Source organism: Oncorhynchus keta, chromosome 22 (genome assembly GCF_023373465.1).
Source record: "Oncorhynchus keta strain PuntledgeMale-10-30-2019 chromosome 22, Oket_V2, whole genome shotgun sequence".
In the NCBI taxonomy this organism is placed as follows: domain Eukaryota; kingdom Metazoa; phylum Chordata; class Actinopteri; order Salmoniformes; family Salmonidae; genus Oncorhynchus; species Oncorhynchus keta.
The window spans coordinates 3,268,421-3,283,190 of record NC_068442.1 but is presented as its reverse complement, the minus strand read 5'-3'; the positions used below and the strand labels follow the sequence as shown (position 1 = coordinate 3,283,190).

Genomic DNA, 14,770 nt, shown 5'->3' with positions numbered 1-14,770 from the left:
TTATGTCGATATAGAACTCGTTTTACAGTGGAAATAGATACTTTTGAACCCATTTTTTCTGAGGTCTTGGCTGATTTCTTTTGATTTTCCCATGATGTCAAGCAAAGAGGCACTGAGTTTGAAGGTAGGCCTTGAAATACATCCACAGGTACACCTCCAATTGACTCAAATGATGTCAATTAGCATATCAGAAGCTTCTCAAGTCATGACATCATTTTCTGGAATTTTCCAAGCTGTTTAAAGGCGCAGTCAACTTGGTGTATGTTAACTTCTGACCCACTGGAATTGTGATACAGTGAATTATAAGTGAAATATCTCCAACCTAAGTGTATGTAAACTTCCGACTTCAACTGTATTTTGTCACTCATAATAAATCTGTGAATGAGTATAGCATAGAATCCAACTTTAATAATTATTCCCATAGAAAGCTGCAACTTTAGGACAATAAACACTTTATAGGAATAATTTGGAAAATACTCTTCATAACTTTAATTTGTCGTAATGCTTTTAAGATATATCAGTGAGTAGGATTAAGCTTTTAGTCGTTTGGTTTGTAATGGCAAGGAGGGATTTTTTCCCCCAGACTTGAATGCATGAATCATTTGTTTAAATACTTTGCTCAACTGTAAGGTTTGTTCAAATTTCTCATTAGATTTGTATCTCTCTCATTAAAAAAAACTTAAGTGAATCTTTGAAAGGTTCACTTATTCAATGTTTGATCATGAATACGGTAATACGGTCACCACGACAGCCCTACTTGTGTGACAAGAAGCTGTAATCCTAAAGTCGGCAACTAAATCCCTGACGTTTCGCCTGTGAACTGTTAAATTGGAGACAGAGTTTGCACTGAGATCAAGCTAGCTTGAAGAATTGGTCCGACTTCAAATGCAACTAAACACAATCATGTCGGAATACCCAGTTTCCCACAAGCACATGAATTCCTCCTTAGATAGTAACTTTGTGCAGTGTGTACAGGCAGTGTAGTGTGTGCACTAGGGAGACTTAAGTAACGTTTATACTCTGACAAACAGATCGCAAATCAAACTATTAAAGTATCGGAGCTAGGCATCAGGGTTACAGTACGACTGTCCCTTCATATTGTGCACACTGATTTTTCAGTTACTGTAGTAGAGTGTGGGAGAGCTGTAGCTAACTTACTCCAAGTTGCTGAAGGGCTCCTCGATGTGAGACTTGGAGAATGTAAAACCTGCAAATATTGATGAATATTTAGGAAATATTGAGTTGTCTATGGAGTGTATTGACACAAATGTGGTTGATATTCAAAAACTAGGATACAAGACACAGAACGAAAAATTGCACATGTAAAACAAAATCAACTGGGGCATATTCATTACGACGTCTCTTAAACAGAAGGACCTACCTGAATTACCGCTGGGGTGTAACGTTAATAATTACGGCACACAATTTCTAACGACAGAATTCAGGCAGCTAGGGCCCTCCGTTTAATTACGTTTGCTTCCGTTTAAGAAACGTTTCGCAACAGTCTGTGTAATGAATTCGACCCTGACGATTAATAATGTTTCTATATGAACATCCCAAGTCAATTGCAATGATAGTGTCTCTAGCTAATAATGTACAAACAATTGGATAGATGCTGAAGTTAGCCTAGCTAGCTTGCAAAGAGATGCTGGCCAATGCTAGCTAGCGTACACTGAAGCTGTTGTTGCTAGGAAAAACGAACTTACCAGCTGAACGTGCTCTGTGTATTAACAGGTAGTTTTGCACTTTTTGCGATAAAGTGGTTGATTTTTTTTATACAGTTCCAACGCTCTCTGCATGTGCAACATTTGACAACAAACACCACGAGTAAAATTCAACCTCTTCCTCGTCGGTGTTTGATTGGCGGAGTGCAGTATGTTACGCGGAGTTTACCGCCGCCTATCTTCTTCTTAGACCTTTTTGTCTTCGGCGGCGGTTGGTGTCCAAAGTTTAACACTTTAATTAAACTTAGCTTGAATAAAAATATATATAATAATAAAATAAGCAAATACCCTACCATCTAACACTATACTCACAATTTTTATTTTTTATAATAAATAAATAAACATCATACTCCACAATTTCAAAATATTTTGGCCTACTTCGGGCCAACAGCCTGAAAGGACGGGATACCACCACTTAACACACTCTTCGGATGTCAAGTCTCGCACAACCAAATACCTCTGCAGCTGCCACGACAACCTCAATTTCAGAGACTCTAACCATTGCTATTAAAGCTAAAAATCCAATCTGACTGAAACATATATTGGGGTGTCAGGTAGAGCCTTGGGCCAGTAACTGAAAAGTTGCTGGATCGAATCCCTCAGCTGACAAGGTAAAAATCTGTCGTTCTGCCCATGAACAAGGCCGTTAACCCACTGTTCCCTGGTAGGCTGTCATTGTACATAAGAATTTGTTCTTAACTGACTTGCCTAGTTAAATAAATAAAAAATAAATAAATCACTTGTTGGTAGAAATCTTTGCAGGATCCCTCCCATCTCCCTCTACATTCTTCATTGCCTCAGCATTTGACAACTTCTGCACTACTAACCCTGGAAACCTGAACCTGCCTCTCGCACTGAACATTTCTGATCCCCAGCCCCATGGGCACCCCTACAATTAACACATACCGCTACACATTCCTTTGTCTCATGCATGGCATATCAATATCTTCTGCACACTTCTCACACCTAGCAGATTGCCTCCTACACACTGCTGCCACATGCCCATAAGCTTGACAACTGTAATGTATTCGGCACAAAGACTCGTACGTGATAACTTATATATCCTTTGCCGGGCAAAGACTCAACTTCAAAACTCAAACCGCCAACTTTCGTTGCAGAATTCGTCTTGTCCCCCGAAACGAGTTAGCCGAAACCCCATTTCGTCATTGGTCAACAGCATTGAGTGTGGTGATTGGATAGAGTCAGAATGCCTCAGCCAGGCGAGTGCGGTCAAAAGCGGGTTAACAGACAGAAGGGCTTTAACCCAGATACATCACAGGGACTATGTGGTAGTGAGAGGAAGTCCAATGGGAGAGGCATTCTACACATTTCTATAAAATTGCGTTGTTTAGAAAGACTAGCAGGTCGAATTGAATTTGTCCACACAGATACTTCACAGAGGAGGCGTTCCCTAACGGAAATATGCAAATACATGCTAAAAAGCCCAAATAGGACCTCGCTAGCTTGTGCTTGGCTTTACCCACCTCCTTGCTTGTTCTGCCCAGTATGCTTTATTTGCTCCCACTGTAAACGACACAGATGAACTGTCTTGGGTTAGTGATAAACATCTTTGGTACCTTCAAAAAGAAAACCCTCATCCGCACACCTATGGGTACCTCCCCCCCACACCAACTGATTAATGGAATGCTGAAAGTTTTAATTGTACTTTTAGTTGTAGAATATTTTAGTTGTAGTTAATACAAATATTGTTGTTATTTATTTTAATGTACGTAATGAAGAAGTAAGTCAATTTAAAGAGTGGCTACAGAAGACGCAAGATCAGGAGTCATTTGTAGGGTTGCTGTCACAAAACCAAGTAAAGGACAGCATGTGCTTTTTAATGTAAGGCCACATCATGAACACTGTCATGTCACACACCTTCTCACTCTCTCTCACTCACTCACTGACACACACATTTCTTGTTTGTTTAGTCTCTTGCTATTTATAGTATCCTATGCAGTCCCAGTAAATAGTTTTGCTGTTTTGAAGAAATTAAAAGACTAAACTCCATACATTTTGTTCAGACTCATTATAAGGCGTCAATACAATGTTGCCGTCAATTCCCAAACAGCCAATGACAGATGACTGTCCATTGTCAAACGAATTAATTACTGTTTGTAATTATTAAAAAAAACATGTAACAACATTCCAAACTTGTTTAACATTGTCTAGTCCAAATATGGCACGATTAAGCTCTATGTGTCGGTTTGCGACGCTTTCAATTGGGGACTTTTATTTTGAAGGAAAACCGCAAACTCAACACCAAGGGTGACGATCAGCGTGACCATGGCAACGGAGTAAACAAAACATTTCAACGTGTGAAAAGGATGTATAAAACGTTTTTACAGTCAACAAAAATGATTTACCCAAAAATAGATTAGAAAACAATTGTGTGTATTGTTATACGTTCTTCTATAAACCTGTGATGTAATGTTAGACTGCTAATTAGCTAGTTAGTGTGGCAAACTAGCATTTTTTGGGGGGGCAAGCTGATACTGTTTTTCTTATTTTATGAAACTTTTAAAAGTGTTTAAAAATATATGGAATTGTAATTATACGTTCGAAATGCATATTTAGCAAAGTACATAACTCAAGATAACCGGGGCTCGGAAAAATACGAGGTGAAATCATGACTTCTGTGATTTTCAGGTTGGAGTTCGAGAAAGAGGCCCGAGGTCCGGAGTTGGAATTCCGAGATTGATGACCATTTGAAACGAATTTTCGCAGTCGGAACTGTTTTTTTTTTTCGAGTTCCCAGATGTCTTCAACAATCTGAAGTCGGAAATCAGATGTTTCTGAGTTCCCCGTTTTTGTGAACGCTGCACAAACATGTTACGTTGTGTCGAGCGTGGGTAATGCGAATGCACCTCAACCAATAAAAACGTGTGATGGGCGGGACCGGTCCGTTTAGAGTGTGTCGGCAAGGGGTGCTTTGAGTGCCTTGAGAGAGTGATTGGGTAGGCGTTGCCACGTGATCATCAGCCTTCCACTGGAGTTCTACGACAGCAGAGAGCGGCGTTGGTAATTTCCCCGTCAAATTAATCTATATTGAGTTCAAACAAATAAAGGTTTTATACGATGGGAGACAAGAAGAGCCCCACAAGGTAAAATTACATATTTATCTAGAAAAATGACCAGAAAATGTGATGAACACTTGTAAACATAGGGTACGACCAATGGATGCGTAGCGCTAGCTACATTGTAGCTTCATGGCGGCTGACTGGCTCTTTTATGCCGGGGCCACCGTGTGTCAAATAGAAGAGTTTTACCTCGTAAATCTGACCATACGGCTCAAATGAGAGTCATTTGTATTATGTTTTTTGTACAAATACACATCAATGAATGTTACCTAAAATGGCTATGCTGACAGTGTCGCTCCCCTTATCGTGTGTGTGTGTGTGTGTGTGTGTGTGTGTGTGTGTTTTGAAGGCCGAAGCGGCAACCCAAACCCTCTTCTGACGATGCCTACTGGGACTGTAGCGTATGTACTTTCAGGAACACCGCCGAAGCTTTCAAGTGTATGATGTGCGATGTCAGAAAGGGAACGTCAACACGGTAAGAAGGGTTTCCACTAGATACCACAGCCACAAGTCTAAATAGTCTATATCTTAACTATTTATGAAAATAAACATTTGCTTTTTGGTCTTTATTTAAGGTTAGCAGTGTGGTTGAGATTAAGTTTAAAATCACATTTTAAGAACATATTAAAGAAATATGCTGGTTTATAACCTTGTGGCTGTGGTAACTAGTGATGACAGGGAAGAAGATCAAAGATGATGTCCAGACAGTTTGACTTTTGGATGTAAACCTATTGTGCAGATTATTCATAAATCATTCTAATTGTTGCCCTAATTCAAGTGGTTGTTTTGAGTGAGACATTTCTATTATGGGGACATCATTTGACAGATTCTATGGTGTAGTTCGTCTGACAGATTGTGTCAAATGTTGTTTTTATCAATAAAGGGATAAAACGACAAGTTTAAACCCTTCTAAATGAACATTTCTCAAGATGTCCAGAGCCATGCACAGAACTTAACCCACTGAGCACAAATGTCAGGTGTATGCGTTCCTGTACCCTCAATATGTTGTCGCTATGCAGCATTTGTCTATGTGCAGTGTGCTTCCTTATGATAGTTTTTCCCCATGCATACAATTCATCATACACTAGAAATCTAGAAAAACGAGTCAATGTGCATAAATATGCAGTGCATATATATATGTATGTACCTGCTGCTCATGGCCTAATGTCCAATGTTAATAATCACTCATCTGTTTCTAGGAAGCCTCGCCCTGTCTCCCAAATGGTTGCCCAGCAAGTCACTGCACAGTTTGCTTCACCCACACAACCCAAAAAAGAGAAGAGGGAGAAATCGGAGAAAGAGAAGAGTGAAAAGGAACCAACACAGAAAAAGAACAGCCACAAGAAGACGAGGTAAGGAGGGAACTGTTTGAACAACATATTCGCAAAGATACTATGAATGTTGGCGAATATTTTAATCATCTCATTTTATTATGATTATTACATTCTATCAAAATCATTTACAGGTTCCAAGTGACTATCCATACTATTGACTACTATTGACTCTCATCCTGTTCTATTAATGACAATATACAGTGGGTATCAGTATTCACCCCCTCTTTTTTTTCCCCCTACATTTTGTTGCGTTACAAAGTGGATTTGAAATATATTTAATTGTTTTTATTTATTTATTGATCTACACAAGATACACTAATGTTGAAGTGAAAAGAACATTCAAAGTGTGTACTAATATTTACCTATTTTTATAACCGCTATATAGACTTTGCTTAAGTATTCACCCTCTTTGTTGAGGCAAGCCTAAATTAGATCCGGAATAAACAACAAATGACATCCCGATACATACACTACTGTTCAAAAGTTTGGGGTCACTTAGAAATGTCCTTGTTTTTGAAAGAAAATCCCCTCTTTTTTTGTTGTTTGTTTTTTGTCCATTAAAATAACAGGAAATTGATCAGAAATACAGTGTAGACATTGTTCATGTTGTAAATGACTATTGTAGCTGGAAATGGCAGAATTTGTTTTTATGGAATATCTACATAGGTGTACAGCTCATTACCAGCAACCATCACTTCTGTGTTCCAATGGCATGTTGTGTTAGCTAATCCAATTTTATAAATTTTAAAGGCTAATTGATCATTATAAAACCCTTTTGCAATTATGTTAGCACAACTGAAAAGTGTTGTTTTGATTGGAAGTAATAAAACTGGCCTTCTTTGGACTAGATGAGTATCTGCAGCATCAGTTGTTTCGATTACAGGCTCAAAATGGCCAGAAACAAGGTACTTTCTTCTGAAACTCGTCAGTCTATTCTTGTTCTGAGAAATGAAGGCTATACCATGCAAGAAATTGCCAAGAAAATGAAGATCTCGTACAACGTTGTGTACTACACCCTTCACAGAACAGCGCAAACTGGCTCTAACCGGAATAGAAAGAGGAGTGGGGGGCCCCGGTGCACAACTGAGCAAGAGGACAAGTACATTTCAGTGTCTAGTTTGAGAAACGATACGTCACAAGTCCTCAACTGGCAGCTTCGTTAAATAGTACACGCAAAACACCAGTCTCAATGTCAACAGTGAAGAGGTGACTCTGGGATGCTGGCCTTCCAGGCAGAGTTCCTCTGTCCAGTGTCTGTTCTTTTGCCCATCTTTTCTTTTTATTGGCCAGTCTGAGATATGTCTTTTGCCTTGCAACTCAGCCTAGAAGGCCAGCATCCTGGAGTCGCCTCTTTGCTGTTGACGTTGAGACGTTGTTTTGCGTGTACTATTTAATGAAGCTCAAAGTTGAGGACTTGAGGCGTCTGTACGAGATCCTCAGTTTCTTGGCAACTTCTCGCATGGAATAGCCTTCATTTCTCAGAACAAAAATAGACTGAGTTTCAGAAGAAAGGTCTTGTTTCTTGCCATTTTGAGCCTGTAATCAAAACCACAAATGTTGATGCTCCAGATACTCAACTAGTCTAAAGAAGGCCAGTTTTATTGCTTCTTTAATCAGAACAACAGTTTTTAGCTGTGCTAACATAATTGCAAAAGGGTTTTCTAATGATCACTTAGCCTTTTTAAAATTATAACCTTGGATTAGCTAACAGAACATGCAATTGGAACACAGGAGTGATGGTTGCTGATAATGGGCCTCTGTACACGTATGTAGATAATCCATTATAAATCAGCAGTTTCCAGCTACAATAGTAATTTACAACGTTAACAATGTCTACACTGTATTTCTGGTCAATTTGATGATATTTTAATGGACAAAAAAAGTTTGTTTTAAAATTGTTTTTTTAACAAGGACATTTCTAAGTGACCTTAAACCTTTGAACGGTAGTGTACATCTAAGGTCCCTCATTGCATTTCAAGCAAAGATGAAACTAAAATACCAGGGAGCTATTCAAAAGCCTCAAAGAAGGGCAGTGATTGGTAGATGGGTAACAATAACAAATCAGACACTGAATATCTCTTTAAGCGTGGATGATGTATTAAACCACCCAGACAAATCAAAGATGCAATCGAACTGAGCTGCAGGACAGGAAGGAGACTGCTCAGGGGTACAGTTTTGACTTAAATCTGCTATAATGTCAATACTTAAAAATCGCTGTCTAGCTATGATCACCAACACCTTGGCAGAGCATAAATAATGTGAAAATGTTAGATTTAGGGCTCACATGCTGACCAGACCGGACAGTCGTGTGCGTGAGCGCCACAAAAATAAATGTAGAAATACATGTTATTCAATTATTGCGCCAACGAGCGTCTACGATGCCAAGGGCTAAAATAGAACTCCTATTTCTGACGCAGATTGCGCTTCAAGTCCTGCCTCTCCCATCTCCTCATTGGTTATACCCATGTGGATGATTGAAAGACAAACTGTTTTGCCGGTCATCGTGGTAATACTATGAAAGTTTAGATGCCGATCACCATATAAGTTCAAAGATGAAAAAGCCTGGAAGGAGGAGAGATGACTAGAAACGATTCGGTTGGCCGTTTTATTTGTGGATTAATTGTCGGAGTAGAGGACCTTGTGCATTTCAGGTAAAATAACAACTCAATGTTTATATCCCAGGAGAAATTAGCTAGCAAGTGCAAGCTAACGAGCTAAAATGCCATACATATTTAATGCTTTTCGACCTGTCCCCAAATTAATGTCACTGGTTCAGAGTTTGTTTTGATATTTTAACCTGCGTGTCGTGATCGCCTTTGGTGTAGGGGGACAAAATACATTTATGCACGATAGCTCACGATGGTACACTCGCGCAGCCGGTTTGGGTTCCGTGTTAGAGTACTTAGCACCTCTGATTTGTAATTTGTGCACCGATTTTACTAAGGCCGAAACTTCTTTAGGAAAACAGCCCTAATGTTGGAAACAAACCTTATGTTGTCATCCAGAGTCACTTGATTTATTTTCCAAGCTATAGCACACTATTTTACAGCAGGTTTTTAAGGACCCACCCAAGATTGGTCTGCTTCATGTATTTGTTTTTTGCCATGGAAACTTTTGAAATACTAGTATCATTCTGGGCCTAGATTTTACATGTGGGGGCAACTCAGTATTAGGAAGATGTCTTTAATATGTTGAGAGTTTTGTGTAGTTCTTTGACAATTTACAATTAAATACATTCCAATTCCACTTTGTAAGACAGTAAAATATGACTAAATCCAAGGGGATGAACACTTACGATGCCTACTATATATCCATCCATACTTCTCTGTCCCCATCCCAGGCCCAGGTTAAAAAACGTGGACCGGAGCAGTGCCCAACACCTAGAGGTAACGGTGGGTGACCTGACGGTCATAATCACAGACTTTAAGGAGAAAACCAAGCCCGCCTCCACTCCTTCCAGTGCCGCCTCGGCAGACCAGCACAGCCAGAGCGGCAACACCAGTTCTGACAACACTGAAAGGGGGGTGTCCCGGTCGTCCTCGCCGCGGGGGGAGGGGTCCTCAGTTAACAGCGAGAGTCACTAATCTCCCTCTCTCTTCCATTTCCTCCCTCCTCACCTAACATAGTCTTGTGGAACCAGACAAGTGTGTCTCTGAATATTACATACAAGTCTGGCATGCAAGATTACACCCAACGCTACATACACCCTTATGTGTCCCCCATATCCATCACCCCACACTCCAACCCAACATTTCAACATGCACACATTGTAAAAAAAGAAATAATAATAAAATAAAATGTATGTATTATGAGGCTGGTGCTGGGGGGACGCTGTGTATCATCAACAAATTGGTTTCAGCCAATATCTGGGTCGTGTTCAGTCGGCAGCAAGCAGAAGAAAATAGACTGAAACTGGAAGGTAATACCTGGACTTATCCAATAAATAAGAAACGATCATGTTTGTTTTCTGTTGCACAAAGTTTGAAAACCTTTTGTTATGGTGTGCCCTAATGAAAACGACCATGGCCTGAGTGAACTGAACTGAAGCTGAGTCTTGACTGTGTTGAATGAACCCTGCCTTGCATGCACAGCTAGCTGAGTGATGCCACGGGATCTGATGGTATTTACTTACAACACCTCAGTGTTATCGTGTCATCCCTCATCACACACTTAGTGGTTGGTTGGTTTCTGTCTCTTACCAATGTGGACTATTGCAGAATAAGAGAGTGCTTTAGCTACAGAGGAATATGAATATGCATTATGAGTAGGGTTGCAAAATTCTGGTAACTTACCCAAAATCCATAGGTTTTCCAGAAATCACCTGGACGATTCCCCGACTCAGAGAATAAGTAGGAAATTCAGGATTCCTCCAACTGAGAGAACTGGAAAACCTGGTAAAGTTACCAAAATTTGCAACAACCCTAATTATGAGAGAATAAATGTGAAGCGAGTGGTCCATCTCTTGATTGTAGATTGACAAAGATTAATTTTGTTAGCAGCAGATTGCACCTGCTGGCATATGGTGTGCATTAATTAATGAGAAGCTATTGGACCAGTTTCCCAGATACAGAGTAGTCCTTGACTAATCACTTTGAATGGAGAATCTCCATTGAACATTCTTCTTAGTCCAACAGTCAGCTGAATCTGTGTCTGGGAAACGGGACCATTGTTTTATAAAGCATTTCAGTTTGGCCAAAATTTTACTGCACATGTTACTGAATCATATCACTGCTTTATGTTACTGGTTATAGCCAGCCATGTTGTCATATGTACATCAATGAGCATCTCAATTATTGCGTTACTATTTAATGTTTGATTCAAAATTGAGAATATTGATAAGAAGTATGCTTCTCTTCCACAGTTTGTAGAGTCAAGCATGCTGTCATCCAACAGTGGTTTATATTGAAAATATGAAATAAAACTAAACTGATAGGTTCATCAGTCAGACTTGAGTTTCCTCCATTTGTGCTCAGTGGATGGCAGATGGGTCTTAACCATATACTTTTATGGCTGTGTTTACACGGGTAACCAATTTCAGATATTTTTTTCCATTAATTGGTCTTTTGACCAATCAGATCAGCTCTGAAAAAGATCAGATGTAAAAAATAAAATAAAATGAGTGGAAGAAACATCTGAATTGGGCTGCCTACTTAAATGCAGCCTAAGCTCCTCACACAGGAGACTATTTGGGATATTCATGGATGGCCCTCATTTTTATAAATGTGGTCCTTCTGTGGCTCAGTTTAGAGCATGGCGCTTGTAACGCCAGGGTACTGTATCGTAGAATGTATGCACACATGACTGTAAGTCTAAAAGCGAGCTAAACATATATTATTATTATTATTATTAGAACCTATTTACAAGTACTGTATCTACTAGAGTCTGGATAACTTGACATGCTTGGGAATTTTGTTAGAAATTGGTCTTTATGGGCCTCCTGAGTGGCGCAGCGGTCTATGATTCACTGCGTCGCAGTGCTTGAGGCGTCACTACAGACCCGGGTTAGATCCCAGGCTGTGTCCCAACCGGCCTTGACTGGGAGTCCCATAGGGCGGTGCAAAATTAGCCCAGCGTTGTCTGGGTTAGGGGACGGTTTGGCCCAGGTGGCTTTACTTGGCTCTTTGCGCTCTAGCGACCCCTTGTGGTGGGCTGGATGCCTGCAGGCTGACTCTGTCGTTAGTTGAACAGTGTTTTCTCTGACACATCGATGCTTCTGGGTTAAGGGGCCGGGTTATTAAGAAGAGCTGTTTGGCGGGTAATGTTTCAGAGGACGCATGCCTCTCCCAAACCTGTTGGAATTGCAGGGATGAGACAAGATTGAAAAAGGTGGTAAAATAAAATGTTTTAAAACAATATATATATATATATATATATATATATACACACACACACAGTGGGGCAAAAAAAGTATTTAGTCAGCCACCAATTGTGCAAGTTCTCCCACTTAAAAAGATGAGGCCTGTAATTGTCATCATAGGTACACTTCAAAATCCAGAAAATCACATTGTAGGATTTTTTTAATGAATTTATTTGCAAATTATGGTGGAAAATAACTATTTGGTCACCCACAATCAAGCAAGATTTCTGGCTCTCACAGACCTGTAACTTCTTCTTTAAGAGGCTCCTCTGTCCTCCACTCGTTAACTGTATTAATGGCACCTGTTTGAACTTGTTATCAGTATAAAAGACACCTGTCCACAACCTCAAACAGTCACACTCCAAACTCCACTATGGCCAAGAACAAAGAGCTGTCAAAGGACACCAGAAACAAAATTGTAGACCTGCACCAGGCTGGGAAGACTGAATCTGCAATAGGTAAGCAGCTTGGTTTGAAGAAATCAACTATGGGATCAATTATTAGTAAATGGAAGACATACAAGACCACTGATAATCTCCCTCGATCTGGGGCTCCATGCAAGATCTCACCCCGTGGGGTCAAAATGATCACAAGAACGGCGAGCAAAAATCCCAGAACCACACGGGGGGACCTAGTGAATGACCTGCAGAGAGCTGGGACCAAAGTAACAAAGCCTACCATCAGTAACACACTACTCCGCCAGGGACTCAAATCCTGCAGTGCCAGACGTGTCCCCCTGCTTAAGCCAGTACATGTCCAGGCCCGTCTGAAGTTTGCTAGAGAGCATTTGGATGATCCAGAAGAAGATTGGGAGAATGTCATATGGTCAGATGAAACCAAAATATAACTTTGGTAAAAACTCAACTCATCGTGTTTGGAGGACAAAGAATGCTGAGTTGCATCCAAAGAACACCATACCTACTGTGAAGCATGGGGGTGGAAACATCATGCTTTGGGGCTGTTTTTCTGCAAACGGACCAGGACGACTGATCCGTGTAAAGGAAAGAATGAATGGGGCCATGTATCGTGAGATTGAGTGAACCTCCTTCCATCAGCAAGGGCATTGAAGATGAAACGTGGCTGGGTCTTTCAGCATGACAATGATCCCAAACACACCGCCCAGGCAATGGAGTGGCTTCGTAAGAAGCATTTCAAGGTCCTGGAGTGGCCTAGCCAGTCTCCAGATCTCAAACCCCATAGAAAATCTTTGGAGGGAGTTGAAAGTCCGTGTTGCCCAGCAACAGCCCCAAAACATCACTGTTCTAGAGGAGATCTACATGGAGGAATGGGCCAAAATACCGGCAATAGTGTGAAAACCTTGTGAAGACTTACAGAAAATGTTTGACCTCTGTCATTGCCAACAAAGGGTATATAACAAAGTATTGAGAAACTTTTGTTATTGACCAAATACTTATTTTCCACCATAATTTGCAAATAAATTCATTAAAAATCCTACAATGTGATTCTTCTGGCTTTTTTTCTCATTTTGTCTCATAGTTGAAGTGTACCTATGATGAAAATTACAGGCCTCATCTTTTTAAGTGGGAGAACTTGCACAATTGGTGGCTGACTAAATACTTTTTTGCCCCACTGTATGTATGTATGTATGTATGTATGTATGTATGTATGTATGTATGTGTGTATATATATATATAATAAATAGGTTTATTTTAGTTCATGTATGTTAGAAATGTGTACACTGGTATACATGAGGTGGTATTGTATTGCAGATGTTTATAAGGCTAATGTTTCCAAATCTCTTTCCTTCATATCTAATTACTAAGGTATTTAGCTAGCTAGTATCTTGTAGGAAGCTATTTGATCATAGTTCAACTTGTCCTGCAAGCCAATGGGTGCTTTCCAGACACTCAGATACACACACATACTTTTGGCCATACTTTTTTTGTGTGTATTTGGACACCCCTTCAAATAAGTGGACTCGGCTATTTCAGCCACACCCGTTGCTGACGGGTGTATAAAGTCGAGCACACCGCCATGCAATCTCCATAGACAAACATTGACAGTAAAATGGCCCGTACTGAAGAACTCTGTGACTTAACATGCCAGGATGCCACCTTTCCGATAAGTCAGTTTGTAAAATGTCTGGCCTGCTAGAGCTGCCCTGGTCAACTGTAAGTGCTGCTATTGTGAAGTGGAAATGTCTAGGAGCTACAACTGCTCACCACGAAGAGGTAGGCCACACAAGCTCACAGAACGGGCCCGCTGAACTGTGTAAAAATTGACTGTCCTTGGGTTGCAACACTCACTACTGAGTCCAAACTTCCTCTGGAAGCAAAGTCAGCACAAGAACTGTATGTCGGAAGCTTCAAGAAATGGGTTTCCATGTCCGAGTAGCCACACACAAACCTAAGATCACCATGCTCAATGCCAAGCTCTGGGTGGAGTTGTGTAAAGCTCGCCGCCATGGGACTCTGGAGCAGTAGAAACACTTTTTCTGGAGTGATGAACCATGCTTCACCATCTGGCAGTCTGACAGACGAATCTAGGTTTGGCGGATGCCAGGAGAATGCTACCTGCCCGACTGCATAGTGTCAACTGTAAAGACTGGTGGAGGAATTATGGTCTGGGGCTGTTTTCCATGGTTTGGGCTAGGCCCCTTAGCTCCAGTGCAGGGAAATCTTAATGCTACAGCTTATAATGACATTCTAGATGATTCTATGCTTCCAACTTTGTGGCAACAACTTTGGGATGAATTGGAGCGCCGACTGCGTGTCGGGCCAAATCGCCCAACATCAATCAATCACTAATGCTCTT

At 40.5% G+C, this 14,770-nt stretch overlaps 2 protein-coding genes across 2 annotated transcripts in view; one reads left to right on the top strand and one right to left on the bottom strand.

The window, feature by feature from the left end:
• LOC118400874 (periphilin-1-like) overlaps positions 1-1,400 on the bottom strand; it is a 37,234-nt gene extending 35,834 nt beyond the window's left edge. The window contains exons 1-2 of the mRNA XM_035797856.2: positions 1,382-1,400; positions 1,159-1,207 (exon numbers count right to left, since the gene is read on the bottom strand). Coding sequence (XP_035653749.1) covers position 1,159 — 1 coding nt within the window. The 5' untranslated portion in view covers positions 1,160-1,207; positions 1,382-1,400. The remainder of the gene's footprint in view (positions 1-1,158; positions 1,208-1,381) is intronic.
• Positions 1,401-4,625: 3,225 nt separating this feature from the next.
• Positions 4,626-11,085, top strand: LOC118400875 (YY1-associated factor 2). Its single transcript, XM_035797857.2, has 4 exons — positions 4,626-4,828; positions 5,154-5,279; positions 6,004-6,156; positions 9,479-11,085. Exons 1-4 carry the CDS (start codon positions 4,803-4,805, stop codon positions 9,720-9,722), a joined length of 549 nt encoding a protein of 182 aa, XP_035653750.1. The 5' UTR covers positions 4,626-4,802; the 3' UTR covers positions 9,723-11,085.
• Positions 11,086-14,770: the final 3,685 nt, after the last annotated feature.